Source organism: Passer montanus, unplaced genomic scaffold, assembly GCF_014805655.1.
Source record: "Passer montanus isolate IOZ18808 unplaced genomic scaffold, ASM1480565v1 scaffold1, whole genome shotgun sequence".
NCBI lineage: Eukaryota > Metazoa > Chordata > Aves > Passeriformes > Passeridae > Passer > Passer montanus.
The window spans coordinates 9,630,187-9,654,337 of record NW_024356504.1 but is presented as its reverse complement, the minus strand read 5'-3'; the positions used below and the strand labels follow the sequence as shown (position 1 = coordinate 9,654,337).

General features: G+C 39.4%; 1 protein-coding gene across 4 annotated transcripts in view; it reads right to left on the bottom strand.

Annotated features, from left to right (window-relative positions):
* Positions 1-966: 966 nt before the first annotated feature.
* Positions 967-24,151, bottom strand: part of ABCB11 (ATP binding cassette subfamily B member 11) — a 43,381-nt gene continuing 20,196 nt past the window's right edge. For 2 of the 4 annotated variants that reach the window (XM_039731819.1, XM_039731897.1), the window contains exons 12-29: positions 23,358-23,471; positions 21,192-21,302; positions 20,146-20,271; positions 19,141-19,344; positions 17,723-17,893; positions 17,154-17,352; positions 16,335-16,413; positions 15,267-15,402; positions 13,539-13,697; positions 10,804-10,908; positions 10,549-10,710; positions 8,609-8,812; positions 6,525-6,766; positions 6,259-6,415; positions 5,295-5,492; positions 4,323-4,529; positions 3,466-3,612; positions 2,730-2,930 (exon numbers count right to left, since the gene is read on the bottom strand). In XM_039731819.1, coding sequence (XP_039587753.1) covers positions 2,730-2,930; positions 3,466-3,612; positions 4,323-4,529; positions 5,295-5,492; positions 6,259-6,415; positions 6,525-6,766; positions 8,609-8,812; positions 10,549-10,710; positions 10,804-10,908; positions 13,539-13,697; positions 15,267-15,402; positions 16,335-16,413; positions 17,154-17,352; positions 17,723-17,893; positions 19,141-19,344; positions 20,146-20,271; positions 21,192-21,302; positions 23,358-23,471 — 2,922 coding nt within the window. Of the gene's footprint in view, positions 2,931-3,465; positions 3,613-4,322; positions 4,530-5,294; positions 5,493-6,258; positions 6,416-6,524; positions 6,767-8,608; positions 8,813-10,548; positions 10,711-10,803; positions 10,909-13,538; positions 13,700-15,266; positions 15,403-16,334; positions 16,414-17,153; positions 17,353-17,722; positions 17,894-19,140; positions 19,345-20,145; positions 20,272-21,191; positions 21,303-23,357; positions 23,472-24,151 lie in introns of those variants that run through there. The other 2 variants (XM_039731729.1, XR_005630181.1) reach the window with 2 other exon arrangements.

The following is a 24,151-nucleotide window of genomic DNA, read 5'->3' as shown; positions in this document are numbered from 1 at the left end:
GACTTAGAAATGCCCGTAATAACATTGGGAAAATGCTATTCCAAAAGTACTTCCACCTCTCTGCAGAAAGATTCTCATGAGGCAGGAGTTATATGAAGTGAAGCTGTCCCCTGCTTCCCATATAAACTAGCTGACAAGTTGTCATTACATTCAGTTCACAACACTCTTGCTACTATGCAGCTATTTCTTTTCATCCTCCTCATTCCCTGTTTAGCCTTCCTGGTGGAGGGATTCTGGGCCCACACACACTCCTACCCAGAGGAATCTAGTTGGAGCAGACCAGTTACTCAGGTGCTATCCCAAAACAGTATCATAGTTATATCTGCCTAGAGGAATCGGGTGTTGGAAAATGCAGCTGCTGTGGACCATACACAGAGGCATACAGCAGGAGACACCAGCTACTGTCAAGACTAATAACCCAGGTCTGGCTTGAAAGATGTAAGCAAATGACTTTGGAATGGTTTGGGAATATTGCCACCAAGACCCAGGGCTGGGACATTTTACCAGTGAGGCGGCTGCAGCAGCAAGACCAGTCCAGCTCTGCACTGAGCATTCTATCAAGTCTTGCTGCTCATGCCCACACACCATGTAGTGCCACCTGCAATCCAGTCCCTTTTCCCAGGTACCAGAGGTTTTTCAACAGCACGCAGGAACAAAGTGGCAGGACATGGCATCCAATACACAGTGAGTGCATTTTGTTGGAGAAGCACGCTTCCCAAAATTTAGCCCTCCATGTTTCCCAGCTGCCTGGAAAGAAGGTAATGTTACACTGAAGAGCAGCAGCACAATCACCCAGCTTGGGCTGTGGCCCTGTGCTCCTGCAGGGAGACAGCCTGCTCCTGTGCAGCCTTCTCAGCAGTGCTGTCCTGAACAGCAAACCTTTGTCACAGACATGATACTTGCTGGCTGCTGCAAGATACTCATGTGCTTAGCTGAAGGGTAATAGAAGAAATGCTAGAGTACAAGAGCCAGTAAAAAAATACAATTTATTGGTTTAATTTGGGTCACAAAGGTATTGCCCTTTAGGAAAAAGAATTACGAAATAAGTTTACATAGTCATGGTAATTTTTAGTGAAGAGTCATTCTTTTTCTGTGTCCTTAAATAATAATATTAATTAAATATCATATACATCTGTCTGGCAGGTTATTGATAGTCACTCTGTCAATAGTTTCCTGAGCCATCAAACTACTTATTGCTCTGAAATGTAAAAAGGCTAAAAAGATTAAAGCAAATAATGCATCTTTTTCTTTTACTTTTCAGTTAAGGTTTAAAATACAGACTTCCTTAGAGAAATAGCCATTTCAGTGCTGGCTGTGTGATTTCAATAGGGTATGTGGCAGTGATTCTGTTAATGGAGTCATATAAAAGTTGAAATTGGGTTTTGCTGCCTGGAATTAAGGGATGTAGCCTAATAACCTTTTTACCTTTACAGCTCTATTTACATACTGCTACTGTTGCAGCATTTTATAAGAAGTGGTGTGACTTCTTATAAAGTAAGTGGAAACCTGCCTGCCCACCTGCCCACCCAGCCCAGATGCAGATTTTAGGACATGGAGAATAACTTTTCCAGTTAATACTCTGCTGCACACAGTTTAAAATCAATATTTAAATATTGAAACTGTAACCTATACTTTCCTTCTATCTGCTTTTCTCCAAGATCCTAGTCACTACAGGAAAGAGTCCTGTTGTGCTGCAGACAATAACCAATAATATATTTCAGTGAAACTTATGGTAGGTGTTACAATAAACTGTGACAGATACAAGGTTCTCCCAAAGAAGCTCCTTCCTGACCTCCCTCATTTCTGAATATATTGCTGCTCTGTTTATCAACTGTATTTAATACAAAGAACTAATTATGGCTATTTTTTCCACCTTCACTCATGACTGTGTTACCTTCTGAAAAAAAGAACATATCCATCACCATTTCAGTAGAAGAGGTTTAAATAACTGATGATTAACTGTAGAATTTTACATTAATTTAACCAAGGCATTTATTCCTATTCAAAAATCTTATTGACAGCTGATTAGAATGATCAGTATTAGCTGGAGAGTGGTAGGCTAGGAAATGATCCTCACCAGCTTCTGTTCCTTACCTTGCTTGCTTTCCTTACTTTTGTGGAGCTGCCTTTTTGTAAGTACTGACTGGTTTGTTAAAGGGGCACAGCTGTGTCAGTGCTGCAGGTGCATGCAGGGGAAGCCCAGCCTCCCCCACCAGCACAACTGACGTGTGTGGTACAATGGGTGAAAGAGTGGGGCTTCTGCATGCACAGGAAATGCCTCTGCTGTGACCAGCTGCAGACCAAACGTTAGGAAACTTTTGATCCCTTCAGATGTACAGCATCATTTGAGGGGTTTTCACTCATTCAGCTTACCTAAAGAAAGGGCAGTTTCCTGAATACCAGAGTCTTCCTTGTTTGCTAGTTGAGGCATCAGTCTGACTGCAGGTAGTGGCAACTCCCCAGATCACCAGGAAAGATCTTACCCAGTTTCAGGCTTTTTTTCCCTTATCAATGGGCTAAGATACTTCCTAAATTCATCAGCCTGTGCTTAGTGCCTTGCATGTGCTGGCCAAGTGTGCTTGATGCAGACAGCTACATACATTCAGGGTTCCACAGATCTCACTGTATTGTATAGCACTCACTCTGTAGCACAATGGAGCACCAACATACACATCCTTACCACAAAGCATTTGCTTACAGAAATCTTTCAAATTCAGAATCACAGTAATTCAGCTAATTGGAGCTCCAGTAGTAACAAGCTTCCAGTAGGCTCCTTCCATGGCCATCAGTTCATCGTGAGTGCCCCTTTCAATGATGAGTCCTTGAGACATCACAGCAATGATGTCAGCGTTCTGGATGGTGGACAAGCGGTGGGCGATGACGATGCAGGTGCGCCCTTCCCTGGCTTTATCCAGTGCTGCCTGCACAGTCTAAAGGCAACAGACAAAGTGTCAGAATAAAAATGTGCAAACACAACAGGGCTCAGAGCTGGAGGAACCCAGTTGCTTCAGATTAATTAACCATACTGTGCAACACTTGTAAAAGGGACAGTGAGACTAAATCAGAGGTTCTGCTATTGATGTGCTTAGCTGGGTCATGAACTCTGTTTACCAGTAGTACAAACAAGGGACATCTAAACAGAGGTAGAAATTAAGGAAGGCCTTTACTCTGCTGCCATGCTAAATGTCAACTGAATGCTTTGAAATCCAGGCAATTCAGACATTTTTGAAGTGCTGCCTCTCATAGATAGTTTAAGAGCACTTGGGGCTGGCTGCTTTTTCTTACAGCTGTATCTAAGTGCAGGCACTTTTGGAAAGATCATTAAATGTGAAAGTGCTGAATTCACAATGTGGAATAATGTGCAATCATGCAGCAGAATATGTTGGCATATCTATATAACACAAAAGGTATTGTATGTTGTGGACCATTGTGTTAACTTTCCCTTTATTATCACTGTGCATTTACCTTTTCACTTTCCGTGTCTAAGGCAGATGTAGCTTCATCCAGTAATAAAATTTTAGGGTCTCGTATGATGGCCCTTGCTATGGCAATGCGCTGCTTTTGCCCACGAGACAGCTGGGATCCCTGAGCCCCAACATTAGTTTCATATTTCTGAAAAATATACAAAAGGAGTATTTTATTCAGGTGTAATTTAACACACCAGTACACAGCTAGAGGAGGAGCAGGAGAGGCAAGAAAGTCAACCACTGCTGACCAGCTGCAGAACCTGGGGAATGCAGAAATAACATACAGCAGCAAACATATTTGGGGTGAGGTTTCCAAGCTCTGCTTTGTCTGCACATGGCCCTGAGGCAAAGGCAGTACAATGATGAGCCTGGAAGGAAAACGTGATAGCAAAATGTTGGCTGATTTGTCTGAGGCAAAAAGAATTCTCCCTGCCCTAGATTTGGGAGAAGAGACTGAAAGTGATTTAAGGCCTTTCTAGAAAAGTGCTTTGTTTGGGTGTCTAAATTGTATCCATACCTTATATGTTCTTTTAATATTATTTCAGTGCATTTAAATACTTCTCAAGTGTACATAAGCAGCAAGCTTCAAATATTTTTGTCTAAGTATCATTCCTACTCACAAGGCAAATCTCCCACAGCTGGGAACAGGATTTATGTATTTACCTACTGTGTAAGAATTCAGTAGTAACTCACACCCAGACTTTAAGGAACACAACAAATGGTCACAGCACCCTCTTCCTCCTACTGTCACAGCTGTAAAAGGACATAAAAGGTGCATGCATGTAGCAACTTCAGCTGGTTTCAGAGCAACTCCTGCAATGAACACTGAGCAGCCAAGGCCTCACAGGTACTTACATTAGGCAGAGACATGACAAAATCATGCAGTTGAGCCTTCTGGGCTGCTTCTATGACTTTTTCCATCGTTGCTTCTTTTGTGTTACTGCCATATTTGATATTATCAGCAATGCTGCAGTCAAATAGCACAGGCTCCTGTGACACTATTCCGATTTTTGATCTAAGAAACTGCACGTTTACGTTCTTTGAGTCATGTCCATCTATTAACTATGAGGAAATGGAAGAAAACTTGAAACATCATTACAAAACAACAGCTTGCAACACCCAAATTTCATAGCAAAACTAAATGATTTAACCATATCATTAAAACACAAACACAACTGATTTAAAGTGATTGGTTGAATTACTTGTCTCTGACTCCTTTGTTTATGATGTGTGTTTTGTGGTATGGCTTTCATCCATATCACAAAATACAGTAGACCATTTGCTCAACAGAAGTCCTAGTGAACTATTAATTGCTTAAAGTTAGGCACATGCTTTATTTGCCTTCCTGACATAGTGATCACCACACACATTTTTCCCAAGATAAATCAATATAGATGGGTAAGTATTTACATTAGGAAAACATATAAAAGCTTTCTTAGCTATCAGTAATTGAATAACTGGAAGTTAAATCTAGGCAAGTTCCTGGCTCTTTGTTGCTCCATTCAGACTTGATTTTGCTTGTGCTCTCACAATTAAAGCATATATTTGTATGTTTCATACAGGAGCTACCAAGGCAAATGCCTATGGCCTACCTAATGCATAAGAGTGCACCTGAGACATGTAGTTCTCTTATCTTGTCTGAATATATCTGATATAATACTTGGGAACTGTCCAAATAGTCCACATCTGTCCTTTCGAGAAGGAGAGGAAGCCTCAAAGTGCACATGTATGAGCCACCACTGCGAGGCTGGACAGTAGGACCCAGGCAGAAGGCCCTTGGAGTACTGCTGAAAACCAGAGCACAAAACCCATATTTTCTTTGCTTACCACACTTCCTTTCTCAGGGTCATAGAAACGCTCCAGAAGTTGGACACTGGTGCTCTTACCACAGCCACTACTTCCAACAAATGCCAAAGTCTGTCCAGGTTTAACAGATATAGAGAGTCCTTTCAGGACCTGAATATCAGGCCGAGAAGGGTATGTGAATTTACAGTTAAGAAAGTCAATGCTTCCCTTGAAATCATCCTGGTGGAAAAAAAAGGAGAAAGATGTTATAGTGAGCTCGAGCTCAGCTCTGAATTGTAAGTACAAGACAACTCTACCTCAGACCCATTCTTGCATCTTTTGCTTAAAAATTGACATTTGTACTTATGAAATTATCTCAGGAAAAGGGAAAAAACCATACTGGAGTAGCTGTCCTAGAGGTGAAGCTGTTAGTCATAACACTGTTTCTCTCCTTATGCTTCCCTGCGTGGCACTGGTCAGAGGCATAAATTGGAAATGGCATTGCCTTGCCAATGTGCATATTTTTCATTTTAATATAGACACTGTGTATAAAATAAATAATTTCAATTTTCTGGGTCTGACTTTCCAATTCACAAGAAACTAAGCATTTTCATTTTGTCTGACTCAATAATTCTTTGTCTCCTTATGAACACCCCCCGCCAGTTTGATGTGAATGGAAAAACCTCCATTATAATCAGCAATAGTAAGGTTTGCCATGAACTGTAAAGCAGGAAATAAAGAGCTTGCTGTTCTGTGAGTCATCCAAATCAGTTCCATTCCAATTTACAGGAGCTTTTCACTGACAAATTCCTAATGGCTGACTTTATATTACTCTTTATGTCTAGTACAGAGCTTGCTTCCAAAACAGCAAAGACAAATAAAAATTTTACAATCAGCATAACCTTCTTGCAAAGCATTGATTCTCATTGACTCCTAAATCACTAGTGCAACATCCATGCCTGTAGTGAGCTGACTGACATCACAAATTACGCATCTCCACTCTTACCCATTTTTCCCCTTGTTCACTGTAAACACTGATTTTAGGAAGCCGATCAATCAGTTGAAAAAAGCGTGCAGCAGATGTTTTGGCTTTGGCATAGTTTGGGGTGTAGGAAGAAGCTCTTCCCAAAGCAGTTCCACTGGTGACAATTGCAGAGATCACCCTGTGGGGAAAGGGGAAAAGTTCATTCTTGGAAAGCCATCAGGAAACTGAACACCACATTGAGTCCAGAACCTTTAGAGACCTGTCTGTGGCTCTGAGCAGGCTCTCACCTGAACACAAAGCTGTAATGGAGTCCTTCATTCTCAACAAGAAATCCCCCATATCGGTAAGAGACGGAGTTGGCAATGAACACAATGCTCTGGGCAAAGCCAAAGCAGAGTCCATACACGTGTGCTTTTTTGATTGCACCTCTGTAGGGCATATCCAGGTGCTTCTCAAAATTGTCAATAAACATTTTCTCTTTTCCTATCCCAGCTACTGTTCTGATGTTAGAGAGAGCTTCACTGGCAATCTGGAAGAGAGGAAAAAAAATTGGGTAAAAGCTCCTAATTTTTACTTTGAAATGTAGAGTGTGGTCTCACAAGTGCATGATTCTTTCATGAACTCAGTACACTGATGCAATATATAAATTCTTTCAGACATGATACAGACTGGCCCAAACATCAGACAGCCTAAAGAGAACTTTTCCTACAAGAATTTCTTATTCATTTCCTCAAGAGCAATGCTCTGCCTGTTCCACTGGAGCTGTTACTGTGAGCACTTTTAGGGAATCAGGCACGTGCTCTCACTTGTGACTTATTTCACATAATGTGAATAAATGTGACATCCACAAAAGGAAAAATTGTTTTAGGAACTTCTTTTGTTGCATGGAAATATTAATTAAATATGTTTATTTAAATTATTTTGTGTCACTTTTAGCAATAGTCAAAGAAAGAGTTAAAAGGGATAGCATCCCCAACTTCCATTTCATAAATTGAATCCACTTGAATTTAATAAGTTTCCCCACCTGCTCACCCTCCCTCCCTTTCATGTCCGAAAGGCTGGTGAGGTGGAACATACGAATCTTCAGTGACACAATTTCTAAGATTTTTACCTTGTACATAGGTAAAGAGTAAGCAAATGCTTGCCTATGCACATAGAAAAATGCAACACAGGAAATTATGATATAATCACCACAGAAACTTGTGTGGAACTTTTATTAGTTGTAGGCTTCATATTGTAATTTATTGCCAGTCAGAATTTCAGTATATATCCCAAGAAAAGAGTACCACAATTTCATCTACAGAAGTAAATTGATGGCTTGTTTGGTCCTAATTTCACCATTTTAATTTCAAGTAATTTTACTAAGAAATTGTTTTAAAATGCTGTCGTTTGCTTGGACTTTGATAGTAGATTCATAATGTAACACATTGCTTTGGGAGGGAAGTGTGGTATTGTAGCTTATGAATGTTTTCAGCATGTAGGAAAAGATCTGAATGTAGACAATCAAAAATCCAGTTTCAGGGTGGTTTTTTTCTGACCAAAATTGAGAGTCAATGCCTTGCATTATCATTCAATGTGAAGGAACAGATAATAGGTATTTTGAATTGAATTGTGCAGACTTTTTCCATGTTTAGCATGGCTCATGAGCAATTACTTTGGAAGAATTCAGTGTTTCTAGCATTTGGGTGTAGTACTGGCAAATAAATTAGAAAATAACACCAGACACAATCAATCATCACCAAAACTGCTGAAGCATTGTTTTAAATATGATTTCATCATAGCCTCTGGGTTGTTCTATTGAGTAAGAGCTGTTGCCTTGACTCATTAGTGAAGTTACTCTCCTTGTCAAGAAGTATTTTGATTTAAGACTTTTGTAAATAATTATTTTGGGTGTGGGCAATTGGTCAGGTCCTAATTCTTAAGGTGGGAAGGGCTATGAGCTTAATTCTTAAGCTGGTGTGACCCACCAAAGGAACAACTGTCCTCTCTAAAATCCACGTACTGATTTGAGGTTCAGTGCCAGATTCTCAGGTGCAAGCATTTCTAGGTGAACAACTATCACTGCTTTCTGAGGACAGCTTAATCACAGGTCATCAGCAAATGGGAGTTTAAATAAAACCCAACAAAGGTGAACCAGACTGCCGAGAGATCTGTGTCTACCACTTCAGTAACTTTTGCAAGGTCAGTCACATACCATGCAGCAAGTGCTTTTGCAGTTAGGGAGTTCCCATTGCAGTTTCAATGGTTTAACAAGCTGAAATATTGCAACTTATTCACAAAGCATTGCCAGTTTCATGACATTTGAATTACTGATGGTCCCCTTTCATCTAACAGTGACTGCAAATATAAATTAGTCTTTAAACAGCATTACCCGTCCAGTAGCTTCCAGTGCTTTCTTGTCCTGCGAGGCAAATCCTGTCAGCATTTTAGCCTGCACAGCTCCAGATAAAGCCAAAAATGGCAGGAAACACATTATTACCAAACTCAGTTTCCAGCTGAAATAGAAGGCAATGACCATGGCCACCCCAATGTTAGTAAGGGAATTGACAATCATTCCTATCTGCGATCCAGTTGCCTTTGAAGAAAAGAAACAGACATCATTGATGTATACTTCAAAAACAAATTAAATAAATCTTCCTATAAAACTTTAGAAAGCTGTAAATTAAAATAACATAAGACACTAACAGTTGGACTGCACTGGAATTTAGCCAGTCTGGATATACTGTTTCCAGTTAATCCGATCAAGAGCAGGACTGCAAATGTCCAATACTTCTTTGATTTCTTCCAATTTTTCCATTGAGAACTTAGAAGATTGTTTCTACTGTTTGTGAGAAATATAATGTAATTATTGAAATCTGTTGCCTTGGTTCCCTGGAGAATCACTCATCTGAATACATTGTTTAGCCTCTACATTTATCCATGTCGATATAAATAATCAACAGGACCATTTTATAGCTTAGCTATTAACAACAAACCCTCAGCAGTGCTAAAATCAGTAAGTAACATAACTGAAAAGGGATGAAGCAAAGTTGTATTTCTGCCTATCCCTTTATTAAGAAAAAAAGTTAAATACAGCTCTGACATCATCTTTATTGAATACATTTGTCTGCTCCTTATGTACTTCAATAATGCTATTCTTTCTGATAGACTTATTTACTCAAAAGTAATTTTCTTTCATAGCAGTAAACAGCACTCTAAATAGGAACTATATTGCTATGTATTAGAATAAAAATGTACATTTAATATCCTTCATAATTTTCAGTCAAACTCATTTGCTGGGTATGAACTTGGCAGCACAAAATGCTCATCATTTCCTCTCTGACCCGCAGCAAGGTCTGTGTCAGGCCGTGAAAGGTGCAGGGTACTGTTGCACAGGTAGCTCTGGTCTCCCTCACCCCCTGCAAGCTGTGGGTTGGATGGCTGTGCCTCACTCTTGTGCTTTAGAGATGTCCCTTAGGACATCAAATGGTTCAGTCAGAGTTTTACAAGTTTATTTATTTCAATTAAAAGATACCCTGTGAGGTTTGCAGCAGTTTTCCCTGATTCTGTAGAAATTGCTACTGACACGGCTTTTGGAAACCTCTTCTCTAAACCCCCCGTTAACTTACAATCTTCAGTCAAGCTGAAACATGGCAATATTTGCCACAAAAGAAATCTGTACGTCTCCTTCCTTGTTTCTAGAAAATTGCTTGCATTGCAGCCCAGCAAAATGGCATCTGACTTCTACCTAAGGATCTGTTCAGATAGGGGACATCTATAACTCAGCATGATTTAACCCTCAGCCACTAAGGAACACAATGCATGCAGCTAGTGTCTCACTTTCCCAAACACTGAAACTGGCTGCAGGATTCCCAGCTGGACCACCAGCCAGCACTGCAGAAGTGGATTGTCAGTTTAGATCAAAATTGCCACAACATGCACAATACCATGCTGAACACTGGAAAACACAGTTATTAATGACTGTCACTAACATATTATTTTGACATGTTTTTGAAATAAACACTTTAACATTGTGGCAAAAAGCTAATTCTTCTCCAGAAAAAAAAAAATCAAACTTCTGCACTGGGTGTTCCTTCCCATTCCATTGCTGGTTGATATTTTATTGATTTCTGTGTTCTTTTTTTGTACTTTCAGGGTATACCATATACTATTATTGGTTCCATGGTGGCAGAAATAGTTTAATTGGCTTACCAAGAACTGATCTACACTGATCTGGCTGGTTGCATGGTAGCTAATTTCTGTGACAACATGCCAAAATAGGCCTTCAATCAGTGTCTATAGCAAAATGATTCATAAGGTGCCAGGTCTTACCCCTTGGACCTGTGAGGCATCTGTTGCAAGCCTGGTAGTCAAAGCACCAGGGCTGTTCTTCCGGTCATCAAACCAACCAATGTCTTGCCCAAGCATAGCCTGGAAACCAATTTTCCTTAACCGTCTTGTAAGCAGCTCACCAGCCTTGGCAAAGGTGTATCCCTGGGGTACATGAGAATAAAAAGACTGTACAGAAAGAGACCACCGAGAAAGGGTGCAAAACCAAAAATATATATGGCTAAATTGGACTGTTACCTGGAGAAACTGTGTGAAAAATGAAAGAACTCCGACTAAGACAAAGAGCACACAGACACCATTGATCTGGTTTTTTTGTTTTCCTTCATCAAGAATGGAGAAGGTCTTTGAAAAGAAATAAACAGAAAGGTTAGTTTTGCTGTGTGTGACATATGTATTTGATTCCCAATTGCCAAGTGCAGAAACCCATTCTGCAACCAAAGCCAGAACACAGAGTTCTCCCTCACTCCCTGCAAAGGTCCGATTCCTTATTTTTCCTAAGATGACCCTGTATTAAAACATAAAGGGATTTACTCCTGTTAACCAACGAGTTCAGTATGCTTGGTGTCTGCACACACTACTCCTATTTGTGGCCTACCCCTGGTTATAATTAACTACTCACCCCCCACTGTAAATAATGATAGCCAGAGCATAGCAATGTAATAAACAGCATAGCAACAAAGCAACAACAGTAAAATCTGTCCTGTAAAATCAAACTATCCCAATTCTGCAGCTATCCTAACATGGTCAGTTATGTTTTTAATCTGTGCTCTTTATTAAAAAGGTAAAAAAACCACTGATCATGGCAAAATGCAGCATGGACAATAGCAGCAGGTTTATACAAAAGATTTGTTGCTGAGGTGTCCATATTCAGATCATATAAGTCTCAACAGTTGCAGTGTGGACTCTCATCTAGAGCCATGGACTCCATGCCCAGTAGGAGTAATAGCACACCTTTCAGCTGAGTTTCACTGGAAAGGATCCATACTCTGAGACAATTCCACAGGGAAAACCAAAGCATAAGTAAAAGAAACTACTGAAAACCTTGTTCAAAAGGTACATACACAGTATTATCTAGCTCTTCACTGACTTTTTGGGACCTATTTCTGAAGACCTTCAGGGCAGACATAGCTAAATTTATCCTTTCACTTCATAGCTGTGGGGATTTTTCCCTCACTTCCCCAGCATATTTGTCCCAGAGTACAAGCCCACGTGTCTGACACAACAACATTGCAGATATTTGGGCAGATCTGAAAGCACATGTATATTCCATCTGCCTGACTGCTTTGGCATCAGACAGAAATATTTTAAATTTATGAATAATACAACACAGATATTGGACTTCCGTCATGTTCATAATGGCTTGCTTTTTCTTGCAGCCTCTCTTCTTTGACAGACTGAGGCCTTCAAAAGTGGAAGTTCATCCTTGGCAATGAAGGTTAGTATCGTTAGCCCTAGACCTCCCAAGGTCTAGAATACTCCTCTCCAAAGGAATCAAAGGTAAGATTCACTGTGGAATGTGTACAGCAGTGTCTCACCTGCTGTCTAGTGAAAGCCACAGTCCTTGACATGAGGTCTGGACACTCAAAATGTGTTTGGAGGTGGCACACCTATGCCTAAAGGCATTGGGCAGAAATGTTAAGTGGATCAACAAGGACTGGAACATCCTTTTTTCTCCTGCTCATGGGATCTTACTTAAATGCAAAACTGGAAGTAAATGTGATTCAAAGTTCTAAGCAACTTCCCAGTGAGGAATGTCTAAACCAAAACAATACTTGCAAAAAAACAAACAACAAAAGGTCAATCTCTTTTTTTGATAGATTGCTGGCACTGCTCTTAGAATCCTTTTCTACCAGGAGCTCAAATGCTGGGTCTTTCATTCACTCATTCATCCATTTGCTTTTTCCTGCCTGTAAGGTTTTTGACCTCCAACATCTGTCTACCTTTTAGGGCATATATTTTTGCACCCATGTGTACCTACCATGACCTATGCAAGTGAGTGGGAAGCACAAGTTTTATCCTACATCAGATGGGTACCAAAACCACAAAAAACCCATGGCATTCCCATTTTGTTCTCAGTGAATGTGTTGTTTACTTAAAAAGATACAGCTTGAACAGATGGGATTTCTCTAGCCTAATTCTTGAAAATTCAGGACACTTTCCTAGGCACCAGTTAGAGCAGTGCTGAATATCTTCAGGCAGCCCTGCAGTTTCCCACCAACTTGGCATTTCCCCAGAAAGCTTTTACACAAAAGGGGACACATCCTTTTTTCTATCACCACAAGTTTTTGAAGAAATAAACACTCATGGCTGAACTTGACAAGTTTCAAGAGAGGTGGTGGCAGTGGATCTTGACAATATTGTATCTTTTAGTGACTGTTAAAGTTTAAAGCACATTCCTACTTCCTGCTTCCAAACCTATTGATGCAAGCCTACTCTTTGCTGGTGGCTGTGAACCAAGATAAAATTACCTACTTCTCCCTAGGCATCCTGCAGGAAGCAGGCAGCAAAAAGGTGCTTGAAATATGTAATCAAAAAAACTGAAGTATTTTTTAGATCTGATCCAAAGCTTTCTCAAAGGCTTTCCAAGTCTCTATAATAAAATTCTGCAGAAAATGACCTTTGCATGTATCTCTCTCCACTGTACCTGCATGTGAGGTATTTTTTGTCTCATCTAAAATAAAATGTATGCAAGTATAGAAACCCATTTCCAACAATTCCTGGAAAATGAACAAAAGAGATAATGAAGAACACATGACAAATGCTGATAAGCTTCCCCTTCAAAGAGCTCTAATGATAGTTTGATGACAGTGATATTTATATCTCTACTGAATAATTGTTTACAGGCAAGAAGGTTAACCCCATTTTCATTATGAGATCTAAAGATTTGCCAAAACATGTCAAGTTGTGCATTATATATTCACTCTCCTCTGTTTCTGAGCTAAAATACACTTTAAAATGTTACCATAACATACCCCAAGAATCTGACTGAATAACAAAGCATAGAGTGGACTGACAGCTCCATTCACAGCTGCTGCCAGAGATCCAAGCAGCAGGTATGGCCATTCAGAGGCATTGTATTTCAAAATTCTGGTAAATGGTACAGGCTTGGCATCTTCCTCCACAACAGATTCCTAAAAAAAAAAAAAGGTTGCATTTCCAAAGTGAATGCATTCCATCAGTGATGCCCTACCTTTGACAGTGAGATAAAATAGTTAGCCAAGTTTGTTAAACTAGTGGCCCAAACAGCTGCTCTAGCTTTGGACAGGAGGGGCAGAGACAGCTGCTGTCTGGAGCTCTTTTGTGGACCTAATAAGTCAAGTTTACTTAAAAACTTAAAGTAAACACTTAAATAAACAACAAACTTTACCATCCCTGGGGAAAAAGAGAGATATTCGTATCTTTTGCAGCCCTAATTGTTCCAGCTGCAGAGGTTATTTACAATCAGTTTGAGCTTTTCTGCCACTGAAACTCAGGCCATTCCCTTTCAGCTGTCTCCAGACAAGGTGTGATGAAATATTCAGTGCCAAAACTTAAATTCCCTCCCCACAAGCAGCTTTTTCTGTCGCTCATTCAATCTCTTAAATACCATTTTAAAGTATTGTGAGTGACCACACTGATCAGACTGCATCAAATTAACAGTATGTGATATCATTAAAACAAAAGAGATTTCAGAGTGATAGCTGGATTCAGGCTTTTTACATGGTAATTATTCCTCCCTTCTGTGAAACATCCTCAGACTATATGCTGAATTTCCATAATTATGCCCAGTAAGGGCAGAATATTCATCATCAAATTATAACTTATCCTTCAGTTTGATTTGTGCAGAATTTTTGTAACACTTAGTGAGCTCAGCCCTGCTCATCTCCCTCGATTCGTATGACTAGAAACAGTCAGACAAAAAACACACTGTGTAAACCTATCTTTTGGAAATATGCAGGGACGAGTGGGTGGAAACATCTTATATTTTCTCTTTTTTCTGAGCTGGTGCCAGAGTGATAGCACTCAAGCCCTCTATTTATTCACAGAATAGGCTTGGCAATAGCAAGAAGGGTAACTTCTATCTGCTGCTCTCTGTACTGAACAACTGCGGCCATGCAAATTGATGCAGGGAGCTTCATAGGAAACCCAGTGTGCACATTCCTACATATTCTGTTTAATTTTAAGGCATGCTGGCCTTTATTTTCTATGCCAATTGAATGAGGATAATGAAGCAAAAGGATTTTGAGTTAGCTTCCAGTGAGGGTGTCTCTCTGCTCAAGTCTCCAGATGATTTTCAGATGAAAGTGAATTTGTTCTTTACTGAACAGGAAACAGTGCCATTTGTATTACTGAGTGCCCATTAATTATATTTCACAGACTGAGCAGTTTGCTTTGTGTCATTTAATTCAGCTTTTAGGAATGTATGTTTTTCAACTAAATCTACAACATATATAAATTTACCAACAGGTAGAGAGCAAATAGCAAAGTTTCTCTGCTAGAAATTTTATATGGATCAATAATCAAAACAGCCATCAAAATGCAGCCTAGAGTTTACAGAGAGATAAGAATTGAAGCTGTGATTTTGTTTAAGGAGAGAAAAGGATCAAGCCAAGATGTACCTGCCAAGAACTCTTAAGCTACAAGCACGTAGGTACAGGTGAGCATTAATGAGTAATATAACCTATTCAGTTGAAAAATTCATGCAAACTATTGGACCTGACCTTTTTTGCTTTTCCATCATCTTCTCCATAAGAAGGCGTAAGATAGGTAGACTCTGCAGAATCTCCTCCAATAGACAGTGGAGGGTCAGGGATCACATTGGAGAGCTGGGATCTTGAGCGCTGCCGAAGTGAAGCTCTGCAGAGAGAACAGAAATGGCCTGCTCTTACAGCTTAGTAAAAACAATAATTGCTTGCAAAGCAGGTACAGTTGTCATGTCAATTAAATCAAAATGCATTGAAGCAATTCATAGGAATCCCACAGACATTTTCTTTCTTGAATATGTTCTCTCAGCTTCTTGGGAAGAAAATATCTCACCAATCGGGAAAATTCTTTTCAAAATCATATTCCACTCACACCACTCAGACATTGTCTTAGATGACAATGTACTGTGTATTTGTTAAGTAAAACTGTGGTGTGTCCTACTACATTTTCACAAGTTATTAAGATACCAAGTCAAATCACTGTTACCACTACCAGTAATTCAGTCTAGTACAACAGGAAACTGAAACAAAGCACCTCTCTCTCTGACAAAACATAACTGTAATGTAAGAGATGTATTCATTTGCACATGCCTGACATAGGCTTGCCTGGAAGAAATAGTAAGTGTCTAGCTACAAGAAAGTCTGGCTGTAAAATACTTTAACTTTCATCAAGTAGGGGCCATAATAGAAATATGCTTGTGGATTGCACTGATTTCTCAAATAACTGCACAAGTAATTTTTCAAACGACTGGACAGAAAGTGCATTAGATATTACAACTAAGGCTGTATGTTAGTAATATCAAAACCAGAACATTAACAGAGTAGATCAAAATTGGAGAGAATGTGCTATGGATAGAAAAGACCAAAATAAACAGCCTTGCTGTTTATCCATGAATTTCAATCAGTAACATTACTCAAGCTATTTCTTTGCAAGAGAACTCTCAGTAAACTGCTTGCAGCCCTTCGACCCTCTTTTACCCAACACACAGAAAAGTTAGTTATTAGGATTTTGGAATAGTGGGATGAAGCAGAAACATTGAGAGTAGTCTGGAAACATTGTGGTTTACAACCATTTTTAAGACTCACCGCAAACTGGCCTGATAGCTTCCCCTGGTGAATGACTGGACATTCTCAAGATTTGGCTCAACCACATTATTCTCTGCTGCTGCAAAATACAGTATATAAAGCTTTGAAGTTAGTGCCAGAATTGAAGACAACCTAAATACACTGTGGTTGTGCAAAAAAGTGCATATCCTCCAAGTTATAAATGGAATACTCCGTAGAAGGAAAGACGTGTAATATAACTGTGCTATTCAACCTACATGTTTCACAAGTTTTATATTTGTATTTGACATAATGAAGTTAAGTGAATATTAGCCCAATGACCATCTCACTTCAGATGTGACTACTAAAGCATTTTTACCTATTTTAACTCTGCAATTGCTCACTTATTTCAAGATAATAATATCCAATGCATGTTTCACAAAAATACAACAGATCATCTATTGAACCTTAATTTCCAGAAGCTTTGATTTAAATCTGCCTCTAGCAAAACAAATAGGATAACTTCAGCATAGTCTGTAATGTGCCTGAATTCCAAACACAGCAGAACTGGACTTTTGGCACTCAGTGGAGTTATAAAATGATGGATACTTCAGGTCAGAACTAACATTCCAGGGCAGACTTGTATTAGGAAGGTCTTTCAGTGCATATGCAGCAAAACCACTTTGGCCAGGGCTATCAGTGTATTGCTTCTATGAATGATAAAATTCAGCCATAAAAGCAGAACAAAAAAAACCAACAGTTACTAGCCCTTATAAAAAAGAAAAAAAAAAGAAAAAAAAAGAAAATCTGCATTCTGTGGGATTTCACATTATTTTTCATAAAAGAAAACAAAATGCTTACTTTGTGTTTCTTCTCTATTAGGTGCTTCTCCTTTGCTTTGTAAGGTCACCAACATGAAATAAACCCCTTTCCTCTGCAAGAGTTCCTCGTGAGTTCCTCTCTCTACAGCCCTGCCGTGCTCAAACCCGACGATGACGTCGGCGGCTTTGATGGCTGACAGGCGGTGAGCGATGGAGATCGCTGTGCGGCCGAGGCGAGCCTGAGGGAGACAACAACAGCCCCACTCCCAGCACAGCACACTGAAATGCTGCCAATGAGCTCTGCAACCTAAAGGCTCGTCAAATTAACTGGAGTCCTTCTAGTGGGTTCAGCCCACTTCGACTTTAGCTCCATCCACAGCCCACAGAGAAGCATCTGCTTTTGGGCAAAAGGAGCTATAGGTTTCTGTTGATGTCCCAAGGTAAGTAAAAATTATTCTCAGTCCATAATGCTACGGTTCTACTTGTACCTATAAAACAGTTAAGACATGTGTCTGACTGATTTGTTGCAGTTTAGGAGCACCCTCTGCAGAGTGCATCATAAATAACTTCTGCCCTTTCGAGTCTGATTTTTGCTATACTGTAGCAAACCTTATGAAGTGCTTCTTGGACAATTGCTTCACTTTCATTATCCAGTGCTGATGTAGCCATATCCAGGAGCAGGATTTTGGGGTTTCGCACCAAAGCTCGAGCAATAGCTATCCTCTGTTTTTGACCTCCACTCATCTGGCTTCCACCCTCTCCAACATGAGTGTCAAATTTCTGTGTGAAGGAAAAAAAATTGAAGAGATAAGAAAAAAGCCTGTTAAGATCCTGATGAAGGTATTGGTAAGAGGTTTGGTAAGAGTTTTCAGATTTGTCCTTGGAGTAGACTTTAAACAAAAACATTGTAGTGTAGCAGATTCAAAGAGCAACAGGTGAAATAACTTTCTTCATAATGTACAAGATCATTTTGCCTGAATCAGGTTTTCAACCCCACGCCAAAAGTATGCACTGGCCAAAAAGGTGAGATGTTCTGGTTCAGCTTGAAACAGCTATATCAGCAGAAGCTGAAATGGAGAGGAATCACTCACCCTCTCCATCAGATGACTCACAAGCAAACTTTTCCTGGCCTTGTCTGTTGATGACCTGTAACTCATGAACACTGTGTCTGTGATTCATGGATACCACGCTCTGGCAGCAGTGGGTTCAGGTAAAGAATTAACATACAAAGCCTGACATATTGAGAGACAGGATCATTATATTCACTTAGAGCTAAATCTTTTTTATTCCTCCATTTCTATGAAATAAATAGGGGCCTTTGAACAGCCTTTCAGTGAATAGTTTCCTGGAAGCCTTGAAATGCACAGATGAAGGATAAAGACCAGACAATGTACTAATACTAGTTAATGGTACTTGAATCATGTCAATAACATTCACTGTTGTAACGTGTCATTTTCAGAAGCTACTTGGCAAAACAATATTCTACAAAAGTAGAGAGCTTGGGTAGTAACCCAGTTTAGGCTTTGTAAGGAGGAATTATTGAAGCTCTGTCATCATCAGGGAAGAAACTGGAGAAGGAACCTCCAGCTGGCTTACAGAGCTTGTACAAGGAGGTGAGGTTGTGAGTATCAGTACGGATGGGTGAAGTAACAAATGCTAGCTGGTGAGAGGCTGAGCTCTACATTGCTTTTGGCCTGAACAGAAACATCTCCAAAACATGAAAAATACAAATTTTAAACCATGCTATGATTATTACCATGACATTGAATGTTGTGTAAATGATTCCTGAGGAACTAATACTCAGGGTTGTATTTTGTGGTGGGGAGTTTGCTTCTATAACATCATGGCATACATGTAGTAAGACCTAAATAACGGTAGTCAGAGGAAAGGTTGTTTCCTCCTGTCTGTATTAATCTTCTGTCTGTCCACTTGAGCATAAATTGCTGCAGGCTAGAAGGGACAAAAGGACAAAAATATTCTTTTTTGCTTACCAAATTCTTCCAAACACCTTCCAAGGCAGAGCATACCTGTGGTAAGTCCATGATGAAATTGTAAGCATTGGCCTGTTTGGCTGCTGTGATTATGTCTTCCATGGTAGCCTCGTCCCGCCCGTAGCGAATGTTCTCTGCAATCGTGGTGGCAAAGAGCACTGGCTCTTGTTCAACTATGCCAATCTGTGAGCGCAGCCACTGGATATTCAGGGAACGAATGTCATGGCCATCCAGGGTAATCTACAATTAGAACATGGACACAAAATCAGGAAAAAAATCAGGGACATTATGCCCTCCACTTCAGAGACAAAGAAAGATACAGTGGAAGTGAAGGGCCTGTGATGCAGTGTTTCCATAACCAGCATAAAAATCAGCTTTCAGATACAGAAGGTGGCAAAGCAGTGGTAGTAGTGTTGGCTCTTGGAGTTGTGCTCTTTGATTTCCTTTCCCATTTCTGCTTGGCATCAGAAATAAAACCAGGTGAAAAGTAATCATGAAAGTGATGATTATGTTATTTACAATAATTTGTTTCTTTGTTTTTTATATATTCAAATACAGGTCAACATGTATGTGATTATGTGTTCCTATTTGATATAGGAACACATAAATGGAAGGAGATTTTCAACAGCTATAATTCATATTCTTAGCCAAGCCATTACTGAGTGGTAATTGCATATACTGAAGTGATATTATGGATTAATGTTTAAATGTTCAATACGGTGTTTTCCAGAAAACATTTGTCACTCCTGAATTATCATTTCTATAGGTATTGTTTTTTCACAGATTTAGCACTGAATTTTTATTTTCTCCTAACAGTTTGCTCTTTCACTTAATTGTTTTTATAAGACTATTAAGCACAGTTTTATAAAAGAAATGTGCAAGAAGATATTTCACTAATTTAAAAAATAATTGGCAAAAAAATAAGAAGAAGGAATAAATGAAAAGGAAATTTGTACTCTTCCTTCCCACCTTGGAGAAGAAACCATGCCATTCTTTCAGTTTCTGGGGCCAGAGAAACACATTCTAGGCTGAGACACTCACCATGCCATCAGTGGGGTCATAGAAACGCTGGATGAGCTGTATTGCTGTACTTTTCCCAGCTCCACTAGCTCCAACAAAAGCTGTTGTCTCTCCTGCTTTAATCACCATATTAAGGTTATCCAAAATCTGGATAGGAAAAAAAAAGAAAATAAACAGAATCTATTTTCATTCTCCCACAGTCATACATCCAAGTGAGTATATTCTGTACCTTAAAGTAAAGATTCCAAGCAATTTTACAAAATTCAGAAAAAGTATTGTGAAGAAGACGATAAAGCAAACCACATATGTTTACACTGTTTGAAGACTTTGTAGATGCAGAGCACTCATTTCTGCAACAGGTAGGCAGATTTTGACCTTTAATTGTTCCTGTTGTTCATCATTAAGAACTAGTCAAGTTAATACACTAGAGGAGTTATTAAATTATATTCCCTTTAAAGAACACTGTGTGTGTATTGTGAATGTATGATACAGCAAAAATATTAAGAATGTAACCATGAAAACATGTGCTTCCATATTTAGAAGTAATAGCACTAACATGCTTGTCCAATAACATGCTTTTCCAAGGAGAATTTGTCAATTCAAACACAGGAGTAGAGAAATAGAGGGATATACAGCCTACACTCCTGTTGCTTTCCTAGCCTTTTAATGGGTCACATGGTGCATCCCCAGGGCAATGGAAGAGTTTTATAAATCTCCTTGCACCATTCAGTTAATTACTTTGTGTGCTATCTCCCACACATTGATACAAGGGCATCACTGATTGCAAGAGAAGCTGTACACAGGTGAATTTGCCCAGAATTACTGGGAGTTTATGTTCAGCAGCAAGGAATATGCAAATGTGGCAATGGATATGTCAGAATGGTAAAATAAGCCAAACAGTAAGCAGAAGAACACTTTAATGGAAGAATTATTCAGTCTACTTTTAAGCAAAGAGTCTGGGCTTCTGGAAGACAATCTCTATGGAAAATCTAGAAACTGATGGCAGAACCAGGATATTTTTCTTGTTTACAATAATTGTGTTCACAGGATGGGCGATGAATAATTACCTTTATGTCTGGTCTGGATGGATAATTGAATGTTACGTTATGAAATTCAATTTCCCCTCGTACTTTATCCAGCTTGTAGCCATCTTCTGACATGCAGTCAATGGTGGGTTTCTAGGATGAAATTTATTGGGTTATTTATTTGCTGTGAAACAGTCAGCAGTGATGCAGTAGATAAATACAATACCATACAAAGCCATGGCACTTCTGTTTGAACAGCACTTGGCTGCATGGAGCCAGCTGCAGGCTCTGCCCCAGGGATAGCAGGCAAGGGACATGGAATTGAGGGCCAGAGTGATGGGGGAGTTGCCACTGGTGCATAGCACAGACAAGAAGGATGCACCCTCTTCTCACTGTAGGCTTACTGTAAATACCACAGCCAACCACTCAGGCAGTTTTTGCTGGAACTGAGTAGCTGACTGACAGAGGCATTTTGGCTAAGCTAATTTAGCCAGCTCCTCAGGGATAAAATGGCACTACCTCACTCAAAAACATCCTCCCACAGCACTGAACAACCAATTCATTGCTGAAAATCTTCAGGCCTTGCCACTTGGCAATTAAAACATCTATCCTTGTGCACCCAGTTCTAAGAGCTGAAATACTGAAGTTTTCCTAGGAAGTGCTTTAGGTCTCCCATACTTTTGGCCAGGTCTTGGGTATTGTGGACTGCTAGACATGAGGAAAGAACTAAGAGAAATTTGAGGAATTACAAAGAAATAAAATTTTCTAAGGATAGATTTCTGAAGCATGGAATACAAACAGTAAATTAAAACTATAGCAATGAATATTTGATAACTGAAATGTGCATGCATTTTTAATATAGCCTAACAGATTGAAAGGAAGGTTAAAATGAGAAAGGTGTATGTTCTAAGATGTTAAAAACAGCTACAAGACTGGTTCAACTTTAGGAATATAACTTACTTAAATTCTGATACTAATCTATGAAGAAGTTTCACTGATCCTGCAAATGGGAATCTCAACAGGACTAGCTTTAATGCCAGGGCAGAGCTGTGCTTGTACTGTCTAATCACAAATCTACAAATGTGGCAAGCAGATGGATCTAATTTTGTCACCCTTTCTCTAGATAGATGAAATGTGACGTTGGTTTGCTTTTTTCCCCTAAGGTTATTTGACTCAGCCTTATCCCAATATTGTGATTAATCGTTCCTGTTAAAACTCTTTATGATTTTACATTTTTTCTCAGAAAACCACATCCCTAATTCATCTCTATTTTCAGTTCATTTTAGAGCTTTAGCTTATGAAGTGTATATGTTTTTTCATTATTACAGAAGTTTGAAGGGTTACTAAAAACTGTTAGCATTACCATAGCCTTATGTGCTCTGTAGAAGACAAGCAGCATTTTAATGTGTTTGCACAGCTTTCAGGACAACAAAGCTTGTCAGTGAACAGAGATAATACACACTTTAAGAAATCAACATTACATTTCCAACCACTAAATTTATAAAGCTATATTTATAAAGGTATCAAGAAAGGAATCAATAAATTTCAGTGGCATCTCAGGGTCTCTCATACAATTATTTCAAGTATCTGTTTAGATAATATTGTGATTAACATTTATGACAGCTGCATGACCAGTGCCTGTCCCATTTTTGCTCAGGGTAGCTCTGGGACAGGTGACTTCACCGCTAATGCCAACAAAGACACAGCTTTTGATGCCATCTGGAGGCTGGGAGCTATGGGTAGTTGCTACAAGTTTGGTTGCAGAGTGGCTATTACTGCCTGCCAGTACACCTTCCACGGGCCAGCACTGATAAGTAATTGCCTGTAAGGAGAAATGGGAACAAGGAACAGTAGCAGCTGAGGTAAAGCTTCAGAATTCAGAATCAGGCCACTTAAGAAATCTTGCCTGCCAGTACACCTTCCACGGGCCAGCACTGATAAGTAATTGCCTGGAAGGAGAAATGGGAACAAGGAACAGCAGCAGCTGAGGTAAAGCTTCAGATTCAGAACCAGGCCACTTAAGAAATCCGTTCAATGCATTCTCTGAGCCCATGTGCATCTCACTGGACTTTTCTATTGCACAGTCAATTTTTCTTTAATCAGATTCCTTTTTCCTCATTTACACTGCAGATAAAACTAGTACCACTTCAGGCTTATTTCATTTTTTTTGCACTGCAAAGTAACACAGCTTAGAAATGCATTACTTACTTTATCTATTGTCTCAAAAATGTTTGTTGCAGCCCCACGACCAGTGGCAAAGGCTTCCAGACAGGGAGATGCCTGGCCAAGATTTAATGCTCCTATTAAAACACCGAAGAAAACCTGAAGAAGTGGAAAAAGAAGTTAACAAAATATGACATCACATTTTTATTATAGCTTACAGCTTAGACAACCAAACCCAACTATAATAGCTTTATGACTTCTCATGCATCTGCTGAACTGAAGTGATTCACTACGTGAGCATTGTTAGCCAACAAGAAAGCAAATAAATGCATTTCAGAAGGTATTTTTGCTGTCTTTCACAGCTCTGCTTGAGGCTGAACTCATATTTATCTTTGCCTAAAAAAGTATGCATCTAGGTATTTACTGAGATGCCAGTGATGTATTTTTAAGCCATCTGAGTTTGACTGGGTGCCTTTTCCTTGTAACAAGGTCTTGAACAGGAATTGGTGGGATGTAGATTATTTCAGGGATGCCTTTTGCCAGTAAGGAAAAATAGAAAGGAGCTTAAAACACTGTATTACAATCTTTGTATATTGCAGCTCCTGTCTCATCCAATACTCACAAAGCTTACTTTTGAAGGAAGTACCTGCTATAGAGAATATTTTTTCTCTGTCTTACAAAGAAATTAACTGTAAGGGTTGCTACCAACATTAGATAAGCCACTTTTTGAGGTGAAATTATTCTATCAGTGTGGGTGGACAGTTTCTACAGGTAGCACATACCCAGTGGGCTCACAGTTTTAAGTCCTTTTCTAAGAACCAAAATGAAGAGTTACTCAC